The following is an 18,983-nucleotide window of genomic DNA, read 5'->3' as shown; positions in this document are numbered from 1 at the left end:
TATCGCCTTGTTTTTGCTCTCCCCTTTATCTCAACTCTGCTCTCCTGACTCTGCTCTTCCTTTTCTCCCTTTTCCTTTTCTACCTCCTTACCCCCTCCCCTCTTGGTTTATTACAACAATTTGTTAATTCTTTGCTTGAACTTATTTTCACTTTCACTTTGTGCTAAGATTAAAAAGACGCTTACTTTTCCTCTGTCTGATTGTGACATCTTTCACTGGTCACATCATGTCTGCTCCTAGAATAGAGGAAATTAAGGGATATGTCCCGGGTATCAGGGCTGAGAACTCTGACCATGGTATCGACCGACTCAATATACTGCTGTTGGGATTTTCAGGACATGGCAAGTCGTCCCTCATCAATTCCTGTATGTGTGTGGTGAAGGATGACATATATCGGAACTTGGCTGGAGCCAGGGAAGATGAAGGAGGGAGCACAATGAAGAGGACATCACACCATCTTACCAACACTATCTGGATAACTGACAACAGAGGGTTCAAAAAGATGAAGCCGGAGGAGATTTTTGAAGTGTGTGCTCAGCAAAGTAAGTAGAGTACAGCAATGCTAGTCATTTACCTGCAAGTTCGACAATAGATAAATTAAGGTAGAATGGGGCCTTAACCCTAGAACACACGGCCCGTGTGTATGGCAGGCGGTCCGATAGAAGACGGCCGTTGGGCCGGCTTTTGTCGAACGAGAATGCTGGAAAATCAGCAGCCAACCGACTCCTGATTCCCGATTAGCACAGCAGGGCAGATCGCTGTACTAGTATCAGATAGTTAGTACAGTGACTCCAACCTGAGCTGTCATTTTTTGTTTTTTTACAACCAACTGGGTTGAATGAAAAAAAAACTAGTAGTGTGTAACAGGATTTAGGCAGGGCAGTGACTTTGCCCACCCCATCCTTTAAGGTTCACAATTATAAGGGTTGCAGTAAGCACATATATATTGTTCATTAGCATTGTTTGTCCTGGCAGCTGCCCAGCTTTGACAAACTATTCCCCTTTTTAACTGCAAGAACATAAAGGTTGTAGATGTTCCCTTTGGCCATCCACCAGGCTTTAGGCTCCTGCCTAGGCTGCCTTGTGACTGAGTGATACAGCTTGGGTGAATCTTCTACTTGTGTCACTTGAGAGTAAAAGTAGAGCGGTGGCAGAGGCTACTGTGTCTCAGAATGTGGAGGTCCTCCACACATTGTTCCTACACTTGGAAAGGTTCCCCACTGTGGTTGTGAGCAGAGGTCTCACTCACAGGAACTAGTGTGGAGAGACCCAGGCTCCCAGCTCCACCAATCCAAAGTGAGCTCTTTTTCTTTAGTTTTTCATTTATGTCACATGCAAGAGAAACATAGACATTGTGCGTGTGAAGGAACAATCAGGAAGTACAGCAAGAAAAATAGGAAATCCCCAAGAGATGGGAAATCCCCAAGACATTCGAGGTGTTGGACCGGCAGTGGCCTGTCATTTCTGTGTATATAGAAGAACATTCAGTGGCATGCTTACTTACAGGATGAGGTATAGCAGGGCAGCAGATGGAAGGATCAGGAGGTCTAAGCGGATTGAACCAGTTTTAGGTACCAAAAGCTGGCTCACAGTATCGCCGCAGAACCCTTACAGAGCAGAAATCATACAGTTTGTCTGGAAGAGCTGACAGTCCAGGGCTTAGTTAAAGCGAAACTACACTGCACTGCAAACCAAAAACACTATTTCATTACATAGTTAAATAGTTAATCTGGTTGAAAAAAGACACAGGTCTAGCCAGTTTAACTGACACAGAAAAAAAAAACACACATAGAAAACCTCTATATATACAATCCTGCACCCACAGTTTATCCAGAGGAAGACAAATAAAATAATTTTGTAACCACTTCAGCCCCAGAAGGTTTTACGCCCTTAATGACCAGGCAATTTTTTTGCAATTTGGCACTGCGTTGATTTAATACAGGGTAGTTACACCCCTTCCTGCCCAGACCAATTTTCAGCTTTCAGCACTCTCACACTTTGAATGACAATTGCTAAGTCATGCTACACTGTAACCATACAACATTTTTATCATTTTTTTTCTCACAAATAGAGCTTTCTTTTGGTGGTAAATGATCACAACTGTGTTTTTTTTTTTTTTCGTGATATAAGCAAAAAAAGAGCAAAAATTAAAAAAAAATGAAAACTTTTTTAGCTTCTATTATACAATTTTGCAAAAAATTTATTTTCCTTCATACATTTGGGCCAAAATTTATACTGCTACATATCTCTGGTAAAAATAACCCAAATTAGTGTACATTATTTAGTCTGTGTGAAAGTTATTGAGTCTAGAAGCTATGGTACCAATTACTGAAAATTGATCACACCGGATGTACCGACAGCCTATCTAATTTCTTGAGGCCCTGATATGTCAGGACAGTACAAATACCCCCCAAATGACCCCTTTTTGGAAGGTAGACAGGCCAAGGTATTTAGTAAGAGGCATGGTGAGTTTTTTGAAGTTGTAATTTTTTCCCACAATTCTTGGGAAAATTAAGAAAAACATTTTGTTTTCTTTTTTCCCCCACAAAGTTGTCAATTTATAAGCTTTTTCTAACACATAGCATGCACATAGCAAAAATTACACCGCAAAATACATTCTGCTACTCCTCCTGAGTATGGCGATACCACATGTGTGAGACTTTTACACAGCCTGGCCACATAAAGAGACTCAACATCCAAGTAGCACCTTCAGGCGTTGTAGGAGCATAAATTACACATATAATTTTCTGACTACCTATCACACTTTTGAAGGCCCTAGACCACCAAGACAATGGAAACACCCACAAGATTACCCAATTTTGGAAAGGAAACATCCCAACGTATATTCTATGAGGCATTATGAGTCTTTTGAACTTGTCATTTTTTTCCACAAGTTTTTGGAAAATGTGGGGAAAAAAATGAAAACCTATTTTTTTTTTTTACCCAAAGTTGTCAATTTATAGGATATTTCTAACACATAGCATGCACACAGCAAAAATGACACCCCAAAATACATTCTACTACTCCTCCTGAGTATGGCGATACCACATGTGTGAGACTTTTACACAGCCTGGCCACATAGAGGGGCCCAACATCCAAGGAGCAGCATCATGCATTCTAGTTACAAATGGGCAATTTTGGGACTTTGAATGAGACACAAGCCCTGTAAAGGCTCTGCGTCTCCATCCCTGTGATAGAAATAAAGGAAAAAAGATTGGGACTTTAAATTAAGTGCGTGAGAACAACCGGCCCTAAGTAAACCATACTCACCTACCAGTCTGCTAACAAACTGAATCAACCTGTCTAACAATGTAGGTTAAAAACAGGGGTTTAGTCAACACTCGGGTACTCTGATGGGCAGGTGACAGGTACCCGGGTACTCTGACGGGGCAGGTGACAGGTACTCGGGTACTCTGATGGGCAGGTGACAGGTACTTGGGTACTCTGATTGGCAGGTGACAGGTACCTGGGTACTCTGATGGGCAAGTGACAGGTACTCTGATGGGCAGGTGACAGGTACTCCGGTAATCTGATGGGCAGGGGACAGGTACTCGGGCACTCTGATGGGCAGGTGACAGTTACTCGGGTACTCAGATGGGCAGGTGACAGGTACCCTGATGGGCTCATAGATAGGTACTAGGATCAGCTGGTGACAGGTCCTCTTTATTTGGTGGGGCAATCAGGGCACAGTAGTATACACAGTAAAGTGTTAACTCACTGTTTCCAGATCTGCTCCTCACACTGGATCGGTGTGTGAGGAGGAGAACCTAGTAACAGTGAGTTACCACATCTTTGTTGACATTTGTGACCCCCGAGGGCGTGCATTGCGGCGAGAATGAACGGCTCGCACTGGAGCCTCTCATGTGATCGGCTGTGATTGGACACAGCCAATCACGTGGTAAAAATCCAATTTCATTGGATCTTTACCTTGATCTGGGATGGGCTCTGTCCGAGGGAGCAGTAGCGGCGAGAGTGGGCGGACGTCATATAACGGCCGCCTGGATCGACAGAGTGTTCCTGCCGGCGTCATTTGACTATGGCCCAGTAAGGAACTGGTTAAAATACACTTATGATAAAAACTATAGACCCTTCATTCCTTTGTAAGTGGGCAAACTTACAAAATCTGCAGGGGATCAAATAATTATTTTCCCAACTGTATTAGAATGATTTCCACATATTGGACTTTATTATTTATAAATATATTTTTTTCACTATCTGAAATAGCGCCATCTATGTACACCCAGTTTTTTTATTACCCATTGTGGGTGTTTATTCACTTATCACTGTAATCATGTTTTCTTTACAGGTTTTCACATTGGCATAGTGCTATAACCGTCCATCTTATATACTTGTATATTCTGCATGTGTTGTATATTTCACCTATTTTTTTGCACGACTGATACCCTAAGGTATATATTGGTCAGTTTACAGGCTTTACCCTGTACTTCCTCAGATTTACTATATCCCTGTGACCAAGTGTCAGCTCTGTTGATACATATTCACTGTTTTTTTATCTTGTTCTACATTTCTACTAAACTTGTTGCTTTTAGAGAGACTCTGACTGACCATCTAATTCTAGCCTATCCGGCAAAGAGATCACAGATACATGACTTTCTTCCTGTGCTCTTTTTTAATTTTTGTTTAGTTTTAGGGAAAAAAAAATGTTTCTAACTGTAACTGTTGTGCATGGACATGTAATTTTGATCTATAAATTAAAGAAGAACTTCACCCAGCATTGTGCAAAGTAAATCTAAATAGCTGCAATGGCTGTAGCTGGTGACTTTAAGAAAACAGGTACTTACCAGCCCATGGAGTTCAGTGTTGTCTTCCCCTCAGATGATTCTTGTCACCTCAGCAGATCCTTGGCACCATCCGGGATTTGTGAGCCGGATGTGATTTTTTGATGTTTTAGTCAGCTCCTCACTAGGCATGTGCGAGACCATGTGGCGCATGGTGACTGGTCCTGCAGCCTCCTGGGCTGAGTGACTTTATCCCAGGAGGCAGTGGGCTAAGGGTGAGGGTGAGTTGAGGCAATGCCATCCCCAGCCCATCCCGCCCTTAGTGAAGATTGAAATAGTGGGACCAGGTACTGATCGAAAAAGGTACTCTATCCCCAACCTCCCTACCCTGTAAAAAAAAAGCTGCAGCTCAATTAGATGTTGGGGGAAGGAAGAGAATGAGTGGCACCTAACTTTTTTGGTAACGTTTCCCTTTAGGTACTCTAGCCTAAGAAGATTTAACTGAAGGGATGATATTTAGAATATACTTCCTTCTGCCTGCAGTGCACTGATCACATCTTAGGCTAGGAAAATCACTGACAGGGGCTTAAAGTGGAGTTCCACCCTAAAATGATACTTACCTCCATCTTCTTGCTCCGGGTCACCTGACAAACAAATGGATAATCGCATTTTTTTTTTTTTTTTTTACTTACCTCGTAGAGAAGAAAATACTTACCTTACTTCCTTCTTCCTCCCCTCGGCGGCCCCGGCCCGTCGTCACTTCCTGGCTTTGCAATAATTCCTGGGAGCTGAACTTCATCGCTCCCAGGAATCATTGCGCCTGCACCGGCCCCGACGTCAGTTCCGGGGCGCGCGCGTCATTCCCTTCTAAACAGCTTCTGGGCATGCCCAGAAGCTGTGGAGGGATGACGTGCACGCACCGGAAGTGACGGCAGGGCCGGTGCAGTGCATCGTGGGACCGAAGAAGACGGAAGAGGACGCAGAAGAGGATCGCGCTGGCTTCAAGCTGCCCACACCTGAGATGGCAGCGCTGGACAATACTTTTTCAAGGGAAGTATTTGTCCTAAAAGGTAAGTGCAACCCGGGACAGATCAGAGGCTAGCCATTGTGGAATGTACTAGCCCTGACTGTCCCGGGGGTATTTTTATTAAAAAAAAGTATTCCAGGGTGGAACTCCGCTTTAAGGATGGGTTTTTAATGATAACATGTTTTTTTCTTAAATTATACTATTGCTGTATATCGTGTGACATGCAATGTATTTATTCATGCAGACTTGAAAAGTTTGTGAAAGACCCACTTTAAATGTATTTGTTTTTGTTTCCCTCTTCTAGGAAACTTGCGGCTAGTGGGAGATGTTGAATGGGAAAAAGACAATCTACAGGAGACTATAAGATGTATCCCAGAGGTCAATAAACAACCAAATGAATTCATTCTTCCTGTTATTGTACACAGGTTTGTCGTGTGGCATGATATGTGTATTCTATATCATGGTAACCAATGCATATTTCACATACTGTATAAAGAACTACACCTAACAAAAGGATTACTTTATGTAGAAGAACTACCAGTGCCATGTCCTTAGCACCGAACACAAAAAAGCCAAAGTACATTCCCCCCTCCCTATTAGCTGTGAACTACCTCTTCAGTATTGGCTACAGGTCCTGTCCTCTTTGTCCCCCCCCCCCCCCCCAAACTCCTCCTGCTGATGCACCCAAGGCAGCCTCCTCTTTTTCCTACTCCTTAACCTGGATCTGCCAGAGGCTACTGCCCACTGAAATTTAGCTTTTTCACAGTTGAATGAGGAAAATAGAGCCTTCTCTTTTGGGGCAGTTCTGTTGCTACCTTTGAAAGTTCTTAGAATCCAAATCCCAGATTTGGAGCCAATGTTCTTTTTCCAAGTGGTTGCCCAGGTCACTTTCTCACCTGGTAGTGATCATCATATTCTAGGATGGATGAGTACATTAAAGACACTCTACCTTTCACTAGGGGATTGTCCAAATTGGTGCTCAAAAGGCATTATGGAGAGTTGGGAAGATGTGTGTGTTTGAGACCATTTTGGACAGCATTTTTGAGCTGTAGGTAGAGAAACAATTCTGAAGGGGGGTTTTTGAGGGGAGTCTGAAGGGAAAGGAAGGAAAGGACCTAAACCAGGTTGGAATCAGCCTAAATAACTAGAACATTTAATGTTGAAGTAAACAGAAAGTCAACGTTGTGAATTGCAGAATATTGGCCGATTGTCAGTCAATTCATTCTGGCTCCAAAAGACACTAGAGGTTGTCTTTTTGTGATTTATTGCTGGTAAAACGTGTGACAGGAGAGGGGTTAGGGCATGGGATACTCCAAAACTGTTAGTACTGTTACCAACACCATCAGCCCCAGGACCCCCAAACACAGGGAGGTGAGATCGTTGTCCAGCAGGATCCTGATCTCACCCTGCAAAGTCTGGGGATTTTCCCCTGGCAGAAAGACTCGCACCTGAGCAGAGTCCAAAACCATGCCCAGATAACTCAATCGTACTGACAGTGTCAGTGCAGACTTCTGGAAGTAGATGGTCCACCCGAATTCCTGAAACGTCAGAACTGTGAATGTCAGGTCACTCGCCAGGGTGACACAGGAGCCCACTCTCAACAGGAGATTGTCCAAATAACCGAGGACCGCAATCCCCTTCTTGCGGAGTAAAGCCAACACCAGGGCCAAAACCTTGGTGGAGACTCTGGGAGCGGAGGCTAGACCAAAGAGTAATGCCACAAATTTATAGTGCTCCTCCGCCACCACGAAACTGAGATACCGTTGGTGGCCCTCGTAAATAGGGATGTGCAGATATGCATCCTTCAAGTCGATGGAGGCCAGAAAGTCTCCTTGTAGCAAAGACGCCACCACCGACTGGATGGATTCCATCCGAAACATTTGTATCACACAAGGTAGTTCAGTGATTTTAGGTCCAGAATTAGAGGCACCTTGCCCAGTTTCCTGGGCACTGTGAACAGGTTTAATTAAAAACCCCAAAATCTTTCCGGTCGAGGAATCGGGACAATAACACCCTGTGCAAGGAGATCCTGCACTGCCTCCCTGAGATCGGCCAACCGATCCAGAGACAAACAGAGATTTGACGGAAAAAAACTGTCTGCTGAGCGAGACCGAAATTCGTTTTTGTACCATGTACAAATCAATACATGAACCCATATGTCTGGTATCAGAGATGTCCAAGGTTCCCGAAAGTGACGCAGACGTCCCCCCCACCCCTGAACCGGGTGACGGCGTCCTCTCATGCAGAGGAGGACTTGTCCGTCGAACCAGACTGACCGGTCTTGGACTTACCCGACCAAGACTTCTTTGTTCCTCCGGAGGCTCTGAATGGTTTGCCTTTTTCCTGTGCCCCTGAGGCACAAAAAAAAGCCCCCGGTGAGCCTTGATGGAAGGCCCCCACTTACTGCGAGGTGCCTTACTTTTTGAGGATTGTGGGAGAAAAGTACTCTTGCCCCCTGTTAGGTCCATGATTAACTCATCCAAGGAGTCACTAAATAGACATTCATCCAAGAAGAGAAGGTCAGCCACAGCCTTCTTAGAAGCTTGGTCCGCCGACCAGCTCTTCAGCCACACCATGCGGCGCAATGCGAGCCCTACCGCAGACACTCTGGCAACCAGAGGGGCCACGACCAGGGCTGCATCATACAGGTACACCAAGGCCTGGGCCATTAGAGTCGGAGGAACTGACTCAGCCTGCAGGTTGCTTTTAAGCACCTTGATCCAAGCCGTAACCATCTGAGACACCAAGACGGATGCGAACAAAGTTTTAAGCAGCAAACTTGCCACTAAGTGTAAGTGGCGGGAAAGTGCCTCCATACGCCTGTCCACCGGGTCCTTAAACACCAGGGAATCTTCCACGGGGACTACAGTTGATTCATTCAACTGAGAAACAGTGTGATCCACCTTAGGGGACACCGTCCAGCGATTGGAAACCGAGTCCGCAAAAGGATAGAGGCACAGAAAACGCTTGGGCACCACCAGCATGTGCTTAATGCGCCGCCATTGTTCATTCACTTCATTTCGTGAAATCCCTCGGGACAAGGAAAAACCTGACCCGGCTTCTGGGCTTTGCGGGAGCCAAAGTCAACCCGCTTTTCTGACTGTGTGGGCTCATCATCCAATTTCAATGTTTCCCTCACTGAACAAATCAGTGCTTCCACCAGAGCGTGTTCCCGCGCTGCAGCTGAGGAGGACTCATAAGGAATAAGTCCTGGGAGCGACCCTGAGGCTCTAAATCGATCAGTTATTTGCCGCAGACACTCCACTTCTCATAATAGTGTGCTTAATTGAAATAAATATACTGTATAGTGTTGCGCAAATAAAAAATTATTAAATTAATTAATTTGTGCTTAAATTATTAAAAACCCAAAATATTTATATGTGACATAATATTAAAGTGCCAATAGTGCTAATAAAGTGGTAAATATAATAGAATATAATACTCATAGAAAAGAGAAAATATATAGATATAAGTCCAGTGTGCAAAGTGCAAAAAGCCAATAAACAAAGTCCAAAATGTAATCCTAAAGTGATCTGTGCTCCCAGAGAGAAGTGACCTGAGTGTCACAGTGGACAGCCAGCCGTGCACCCCCTTGTGAATGGGTGCTCACCTCAAATCCTTAAAAAGAGCGCATAGATTGTTATCCCAAAAAGATCATCCATCCATATCCTTCAGGGCTCCTCTCATTCACAGGAGTTGCAGTGTCAATCAATGCAGTATATATGCAAACAAAAAGACTTGCAATAGTGTATGAAATCCTTAAACAATCAGCTTTTATTAAATAAAGGTCTATAAATCTCACTCACATTTGTAGGTGCAACACATGCACTTGGACAATAGCATCAAGTAAATGGTGGAAATCGTGGTGGTATAGTGGGAGAGACTGCACAGCGCCGCCGGTCTTCACAGCGTGCGCCGATAGCTGACAGCCTCACCTAGACAAAGACAAAAAACTCCAATACAAAAGAATAGGAGAAAATGGCCACCGCCCACACAGCGTGGTTGCCCACACTTAAGATGGCGCCCGAAAACGGCACCAAACACTCAGGGAAACCAAGAAAATGGCTTCTGCCCTTACTTCTATGCAGCTTAATGCCCACACTTAAAATGGCGGCCAAAAACAGTGCCAAAGGTCAGGAGCCCAGGGAATGAGGCCTACACAGGGACCAACTACAGGGACCCCCCCCCCCCCAGGACCAAGTAACATTGTTACACCCCTTTCCCCAGGCGTTAGTTGCCACTACAGCACCCCCAGTGGGAGTAGGGAAGGAAATACCTGTCCTGACAGGCCATAGGGATATTTTTAGGAAAAACAGCCTATTATATCCACAAGAGTGGGCCCATAGTTCCCTCTCAGGTTTCTGTCCCAGGGACAGCGGGGGTTGTATCACTCACCATTCCATGGACAGTGGGCTCCGCTCCCATACAGCTCACCTCCCACCCTGAGTGGGGGTGCTGCCAGCCAAGAGGGGTACGCTGCAACTCAGGGCGTTTCAGGTTGAAGCTTCCCTGGGAAAAACATCTGTTCGAAGGCTCGTCCCCATCCGTCGGGGCTCTTTTGTGGCGAGGCCTGGGCGGACCACAACCTGCTCACGCTCGTTGGCCAGGCTGGGGTACCATAAGGATCTAGATTATCCAGTGCGAAGCCCAGCCCGGCTGTCGCTTGTAGTTCACCAGGACACTAGCTAGCGATAGTAAGTAAAGAAAAATAAACATAAACATTTCTCAAAGAAAATAAAAACTGAGACCGAAATCCCAGCAGGAAACCTAGGTCTACTCCTGAGCTAGGCAGCAAGAAACTGATTAGTAAGCACAGGGTGTCTGAGGTAATGTCGTGAGGGACAGCCCCTATGGGAGTGTCAAGTGAAAGCTTTCACTGCCTAGCTACTCCTGAAGAGGGCGCACATTACCCATTCATGAAGAAACATTAAGAGCTGCGTCTGTCAGGGGATGTAAGAGAAAAATGTATGTGCCAGCAATTCTTTTGTTAACACTCTCAGCGGGGTTCCCCAGCCATCCGCTCCTTAACCTCCCTGCGGTCTGATTATGTCAGGATTTCTGTGCTAAAAGCGGTACATTGTTTTGCATGGAAATCTGTTGTTTTATATTTTAAAACTCACCTTCCCCTGCGATCCCCTGCCGTCCTCCCCCGCCGTTCTCCCGCTGTCCTCACGCTCTGTGTTCGGCCGATGCCGGCACCTGTCTTCCGGTTCCCTTCCCTGCGAGCATTGCGACGCAGGGGGGTGGAGCCTGCGGCAATATCAAAAATGTAAATACACTAAATGACATTATACAAAGCTGTGATCCTAACGGATTACACTGTATCATCCCATTTCACCACAAGATTTCACCTGGTGGCTTTTCCAGTGCCCTGCCTGTGCTTTTCCAGTTCTTTGTGCCTGGAAAATAGAGAACGACCATGGCGTCTAAAAAGCGTTCTTTTTGCGCAAAAGCGCTTTTAGACGAACTGGAAAACAGCGACAGCGAAACTGAGTTACTTGAACTGAGCGATAGCGATTCATGGGGGATAATTCGTCATAAGGTACACGCTCCATTGGAAATTCTGAAGAATCATTTGATGTACTTCCCAAATACCACAAGCTATGTGCCAAAAAGAGACATCAGAATTCTTCAAGTAACTCCGTTTCGCTGTCGCTGTTTTCCAGTTCGTCTAAAAGCGCTTTTGCGCAAAAAGAATGCTTTTTGGACGCCATGGTCGTTCTCTATTTTCCAGGCACAAAGAACTGGAAAAGCACAGACAGGGCACTGGAAAAGTCACCAGGTGAAATCCTGTGGTGAAATGGCATGATACAGTGTAATCTGTTAGGATCACAACTTTGTATCGTGTCATTTGGTGTATTTAAATTTTTGAATTTGCCGCCGGTTCCACCCCCCTGCGTCACAACGCTCGCAGGGAAGGGAACCGGAAAGCAAGTTCCGGCATCGGCCGAGCACAGAGCGGGGAGAGACTGTGAGGACGACGGGGAGGACGGCGGGGGATCGCAGGGAAGGTGAGTAACATTCTGGGGTAATCCCGAGTGTGGCTCAGGGTTACCGCATTTGTTACTGAAATTTAACCCCAAGCCACACTCGGGAATACCGCCAGGGGGGTTAAAAGCCATGACAGTTACTGATGGTTAAGGACACCGGCAGCCACCCACTCCTTAACAACCAGCTACTTATTGCGTGTTAGGGGGGCGCCAGCTACCTCCAGTGTTAAAATACCACACACTTTCACTATTAAAATACCGTACCACTTCATAAAATAGCGCATCAGGTATTTTAGTAGTATTTCTCAGTAAATAGCAAAAAAAAATGTTTTTATACTTTGTATAATTGGTGTTATTGTTTATTTCTTTTAGCTGTCTATATATTTTCAAAGATGATGAAGGCAATTCAATGAGAAAACTAATAAAAAAATGCCAAGAAATCACAGGTAGGTTCTCTTTAGGCTGATGACTGATGAGTGATTATCATGACCACATGCAAAGATTTCCCCTACTCTGTGCAAAATGAAAAAAAAAAAAAAAACTTTACTTTAAATCCCCACACCAGCTAACAAGTTTTATTTAGTTTTGGATAGAGAGGTGAGTAGTTAGATCTCTGTCAGGTTCTAATTTCCGTAAAGATCAATGGAAGAGTCAACCCACTAGTCAGTGTCATATAGAATGTTTAAGATGTAACAGTCAACAAAGGAAAGCCAACAAGTTTCAGGGGCAGCAAGTCCCTTTCATCAGGACTGGTGGCAGTTTTGCCATTTTTTTTGACAGTTTTTTATGAGGAATAGAAATTTCCCACATTAACATCGCTCAAAGCAGTCCAGGTGTTGCCACCTTTGCATGCATGCTCCTGGCGGTCACTATGAATAAATCCCATGCATCCACAAAAACAGTCCTGGTTGTCAGCCCCCCTCCACTCTTCACTTGTGGTGTCCCTAGTTTACTGTGTGTGTGAAGCACTTAGAGTGTATGCTCAACCTACCAGAAGTTTAGTGAAGCTCAAATGTACAACTTGGAGCCAGTGGGGGTGAGAAGACAGCAAAGGAACTGTTTGTGTCCACATTTCATTAGAACTGGGTAATGGGGAATCTGTAAGTGGCTACCTAGTGTGCATACATAAATAATTGAGCATTTATTACTACTTTAGTTCCATCAACTGATGCCCACTATTATACAAAAAATGGTCACTTCCCCACACCTATAACTGGTCTTAACAGCAGGGAGCACTGGAAGGGCAAACGCATGTCAAAAATGTCAAGGTGTTTCCAGGCACAACTTACCAAGCAGCCTGCAAATAATCGAATTAACCTGTCTAACAGTATGCGTTAAAAACAGGGGTTTAGTTGCACACATTTGCAAACACATGCGTAAGCTCCAGGCCCCGGCAAGGCACCTTGATATCTGCAGTCCCTAACTCTACCTTTAAAGAGTCTCCACAGTGGGAGAACATGTATTCTGATGGATAGATGGAGGACAGGTGACTGGAGGGAGCCCACCCCTCCTTAAAGGTTCAGGGTCACACTGAACACCCAGCAAATTGCACAATGGCAGCAAAGGTGTCAGTGCGTTGCCTGACCAATGTAACAACAATAATTCAAAACATTGTCACTTCCCCCACCTATAACTGGTCTTAACACCAAGGAGGTGTGGGCTTCCTCCAGTCACCTGTCCTCCATCTATCCATCAGAATACATGTGCTCTCACTGTGGAGACTCATTAAAGGTAGAGTTAGGGTCTGCAGATATCAGGGTGCCTTGCCGTGACCTACAGCTTACGCATGTATATGTAAATGTGTGCAACTAAACCCCTGTTTTTAACGCATACTGTTAGACAGGTTATTTCGGTTGGTCGCAGACTGGTTGGTAAGTTGTGCCTGGAAACTCCTTGGCCTTTTTTGTGATGCCCACTATTCCCTAACCACAGCACAGGCCCCAAATAACGTTTTGACTATGCAGACAGCAATTTTGCTACCTGACCCTGATTTAGCCATGCCTTATGTTAAGATAAATTACAGTAGGGAGGTCACCACTGAGTCCCATTAATATTTGCTAAGAGGCCTCATGATGATCTGTAGGTAATCCCCTGCAAAGGAGACACCTGTTCTGGTGACAAGTAAGAGGGAAATTCTCTTCAATTTGTAGGAATTTCCTCTTACATCCGATTGCATCTCTGGAATCTTGAGTCAAAATCGCACTAGAGCACAGACAGCAAAAAATAAAGTGAAAGGAGTTTTAACTCTTCTCTACTATAACCAAAAAGAAATGTTGGGCCGTACACATACTTTAATGTTTGTCACTTTGTCTTGATAAACAGGAATCCCACCTATCGTTGTGATCACCAATGTAGGCCCCCCGAATACCAGATCTGGAAATGGTGCAGCAATCATGAAAAAATTTGGAGACATGGGGTGCACTAACAAAATTTGTCTGGAGAATTACACCGAAAACAGCCCAACGAGGAGCCAAGAGGCTGATGATCAATTTCTCTGCTTCCTGATAGTTTGTATGAAAGAGGCTGAACATGCCATCGGGCAAAGGGAGCGCCGGGACCAGCTTGACATGTTTGCTAAGAATGTGGCCAATCAAATTAAGGAAGAGAAAGAAGAGATTGATAGACAGGCGAGGATGCAGAAGAGAGAACTGGAAGAGGCACAGACTAAAGTGAGAGACTTGGAAGAAAGATTGAGAAGAGAGGAAGCAAAGTCAAGGTTTCAAATATCCTGTTCAATCCTGTAGGAAAAGTGTCAGAAGGGTAATAATAGGATGTCATGGTGTCCCTTGAACATTTGGGGAAAAGCTGAAGTTTTCTTTAACCTCACTACCTCCCCAGTGCATCCTTACTTTTCCTTCGCTCCCCTGTTCTCCGTTAAGTGACAAATTAAATACTCAGTACTTATTGTTGACTCACCCCTTTTCCCAGCACAGGGTCATTTAGTACTTTGTAAGCTACAACTGCATTTACTCATAGGGGTTGATTTATTACAACTGGAGAGTGCAAAATCTGGTGCAGCTCTGCATAGAAACCAATCAGCTTCCAGGTTTGTTTGTCAAAGCTTAATTGAAAAGCTGAAGTTAGAAGCTGATTGGTTACCGTGCACAGCAGCACCAGATTTTCCACTCTCCAGTTTTAGTAATTCAACCACATTGGGTACAAAGGGCTTTTCTTCCACTCTCCTTGAATGAATGGAGTGGCAGGGAGTATATGAGACAGAAAAGGGGCAAATCAAAGAATACCTGGTGATTTGACCTGCATGGCAAAGCATATTTTTTTTATCTTAATGAGGTCCCCCTCTGTCCCGTAATGTCCACCACTGTCTCAGCCATTTGATATTCTTCCTCCTGATTGGTTGAGACACCGCGGCGGTGCCATTGGCTACCGCTGCTGTCAATCAAAGTCAGCTAGCCAATCAGGGAAGCGAGGGTCGGGGCCAGGCCGGGGCTCCCTGTCTGAATGGACAGAGGGACCAGAAGTGCACTGGTGGTTTTTCATTTAACCTACATAACCAGAAGATCTTCTCCCTGTATTCGTTATTGCGTTTGAATGACACGCTTCTCCAAAGACTTACAATTTCTTTGACTGGATCCTTAGCAGATGTACTAGCCTCATTATAGTTTGATATGTGGCTATTGTTCTCGTTATATTTATATTTAACTATAGCACTGATTCCTTCTGCACTCCCGGGGGCTGAAGCCCGCTGTTGGCTGACATCACAGAGCTGGGCCAGGGTCGGGAAAGATAGTTACTATATGGTCGGGTTTCGCCAACATGCCTGGACCGTTACCCAGCGCTCCAGTGAGCAGAGAGCTGCGATCGGCGGTGTTTAAACGCTCAGTTCTCAGATCGATGCTGAATCCACCTAGGTATGATTCTAAGGAAAAAAAAAATGTCATACTTGTCTTTTAAAATACCTCTTGTATAGGTCTATATTATGTACTGTATTGCCTCTTTGTGGCAGATTTACTAAAGGGGTTGAGAATCTTCACTCGATTTATTCAATCCTTCAATTGTCAGACAAGTATCACAAGAGGCTCTATTTGTGATCTCCTTTTTTATTCTGATATATATTTTCCATGCTTTATTTAATATAAGGATAGATGTATGGAGGATGTGTAGTAGGATGTTGTATCTACTTAGATTAGATTGTGGTATTGCCTCTAGTGTTAACGTGGAATTTAGCCTAACACTAAACTAATCTCTAAAATATTCCATCTTCCTCCTCCCACCTATCCTGCCATCCCTGTGTAAAAAACGATCTGTATACTTACCTTTCTTCAATCCACCCTGGTCACATGATCCTGCAGCCCCGACTCCTCTGTGTTAGTGAGCAGCTGCTGCAGGGAAGAAGAGGGAGCATTGACAATGGCTGGGCTATGGGAACCTATGGGTGATGTCACTGCTCTTGAAGTCCCAGCTGCTGTTGGGCACTTCCTGACTAGAGATGCACTCAGGCGTGTTCGGGATCCTAGTCCCAACCCACCTTCCCAATCCTTCCAGGAAGCCGACATTGCACACCCCTGGTCTGTGGGGACCTGGAAATGTCTCAATGCCTGTGATTAGGGGTGTGCAATGTTGGCTTCCTGGTGGGATCGAGCAGATGGGTTGGGACTAGGATCCCGAACACGCCTAAACCCATCTCTATTCCTGACACATGGGAGCTGGAGCTGCAAGATCACCAGACCAGACCGGAGCAGACAAAAAAAATAGATAAGTATACAGTTCTTTTTTTACACAGGGTAGGTAGGATAGGAGGGGTGGCATTCTTAAAAATAATTAGTGTTAGGTTTAAATACCACTTTAATGGTTTTAAACAGTGGTAATTTACATCTATTAAAGCTACTGAATTGTTAGTTAAAGTGTTTGTTACTCTAACATTTCATACTCCATATATGTGCCTGCTGTACCATGGACTTGTATGAGAAAGCATCCTGTTCTCTTTGTATTACTTCCTTTGTGTGAAATCCCTGGTGTTCCTGCCAGTCCCTCTGATTTCCTATTAAAAAATGACCACACTAAGCAGGATAGCATACAGTGGTTCGTTCTCTTACTATGCTGGGAAGTCAGTGTGCTCTCCTCCAATGATCAGACTTGTCCTGACACGCCTCCTCTGCAAATTCAGTCACTGGGAAGCTCAGTATGCTGCTGCTTCTCCACCCCCCCCCCCAGCTCTTATGCAGCTAAGAATAGAGGGAATGTGATCACTTATAAAAAGGGAAAAAATGTATTTATAATGTATTTTTTATAAATCTATACAAACATTTTTTGCCTTTCATTTCTATTTTAAACTGAATGGGTTGTTTTACAAGATGATCGTTTACAATCACTTTAAGTGATTTGACTCTATGAGCCTTTTACTAAAAATCTCTTGATATACCAGTATTTATCATTGTCTGTGTCCCCTTTGGGGAGATTCACCTCTTTCTTTGTACTGGTGATGACTGTACCAAGAAAGAAAATTGGGCTAAATCCATAATTTTGGCAGTGGGAAATATTTCAATGGGAACACCTATTCTAAAACAACTGTCTAAGAGGAAAATACCCCTCACTTTGGGAGATTTCCTATAACTTCCTATTGCATCTCTGTGACATGAAGTAAAAGGGAAATTTCCCCAATGGTACCCAGATGGCAAAAAAATAAAAATCAGATACAGTATTGTGTACTTTTTTAGAAAATCAGTCCATGTATGTTGATGTAAACACATGTGTATTCAAATTCTTCAATAAAATTGTTTTTAAAAATTAAAACAAGAATCAGATGTCTATCTGTAGTCATGGATGTCAATGTGACTGGGAACCACAAATAGACTTTCCATCATTCTTCACACTACTACTTCTGTGGGTAATACCACCAGAAAAAGATATAATATATTATCATTAGGAATGAAGTTTGGATTGAGGTCTACTATGAGGGTAAGGCAATCCCTGCCTGTTTGCGGTCCTGGTGAACTAGTGCGGGATTTCACCTGGCTAAATGCTTTGTAATCATAATTCATTGCAAGGGCTTTTGAAATTAGGTGAGCTGGCATAGAATAGCAAATACTGTAATGGGGGCTTCATTATGTGCCAGCCCTCCTCAATATAAAAGGGAGCAGCCATAGTGTTGGTGTATTGGAAGCCGTTTCAGGGAAAGGATAGAGAGACTAGAGTCAGTTAGGAGATTGTACCTTAACTGTGATTGCTAGCTCTGGTCCTGGTCCTGCATTGTACCATGACCTTGGCAAGAGGCAGAGACACCACCAGAGAAGAGGAGGAGCTTTCTAAGACCATTTGCCAGAGTTGTATAAAGTACTCGAAACCCATACTTGAGTAAAAGTACAAGTGCTCGATCAAAAAGTGACTTGAGTAGAAGTACTAAAGTATTCAACATTTTTTGTACTTAAGTATTGCAAGTAGTTTTTTTAAAAAATTTTGCTGTGTTATGTAGTTATTAAAGAAAGAAGTCAAAAGTTTGAACATCATATTGTTTTTTATTATTTCAAATGCAGCTTTTATTTATACGTAGCTTTTATTTTCGTATGCGCTGATAATACACATGTTTTGAGCTTCATGAAACCTGCCATCTACTGTTCTGGCAGTGGTAATTTTTATAATTGTAACTATGCAGCACAAAAAAAATATTGGAGTAGAAGTATTGAAATCATTGAAAAAATGTAGTGAAGTAAAAGTGGAAGTAGGAGAAAAAAATTCTACAGATACCGCCTTTCGGTACTTAAGTACAGTAGTGAAGTAGTTCTACTTAGTTACTATACATCTCTGCCATTTGCCACTATCAGGACTGGTGGGAAGGAAGCCTGAGCAACTATCGATTAAGGTAAATCATTCTATCTCTTAAGTCCATCCACCCCATGAAACAAGACCCAGGGTAGAGTGGAAACCCCTTTAACCACATCCCACCCGGCCTTTAGTGAAATGATGGCCAGACGGTGGCTCTCCCATTCTGACTGGACATTATATGTCATCCTGTAGAACAAGCCCCTTGTGTGCGCCCCTGGGGGTGCACAACGCGTAGATCAGTAGTGCGGTGTGTAGCTCCAACATGCTGCATCTCCAAACAATATAAGGAGCCTATGACATAGGCTCTTTACCATGTGGCTCTCCTGACAGGGGGGATCTGCACTGATATTCAGTCCAGTGATCATCAGTGCAGCCCCATCAGCAATGCCCACCAGTGATTCCCACCAGTGCCTACCAGTGATGCCAATCAGTACCCATCAGTAATGC

General features: G+C 44.1%; 1 protein-coding gene across 1 annotated transcript; it reads left to right on the top strand.

Moving 5' to 3' along the window:
* Positions 1 to 226: 226 nt before the first annotated feature.
* Positions 227 to 14,786, top strand: LOC309557673 (uncharacterized protein; the record flags this gene model as incomplete). Its single annotated transcript, XM_082260459.1, has 4 exons — positions 227 to 542; positions 6,071 to 6,191; positions 12,129 to 12,202; positions 14,079 to 14,786. The coding sequence occupies 4 exons, from the start codon at positions 227 to 229 to the stop codon at positions 14,498 to 14,500; spliced, it is 933 nt and encodes a 310-aa protein (XP_082116585.1). The 3' UTR covers positions 14,501 to 14,786.
* Between the last annotated feature and the right edge of the window lie 4,197 nt (positions 14,787 to 18,983).

The sequence above is a fragment of the Pelophylax lessonae genome (assembly GCF_965119305.1).
Source record: "Pelophylax lessonae genome assembly, chromosome: 6".
Classification (NCBI taxonomy): Eukaryota; Metazoa; Chordata; class Amphibia; order Anura; family Ranidae; genus Pelophylax; species Pelophylax lessonae.
The sequence above is the reverse complement of the archived record's forward strand: the minus strand, read 5'-3'. Positions and strand labels throughout refer to the sequence as shown.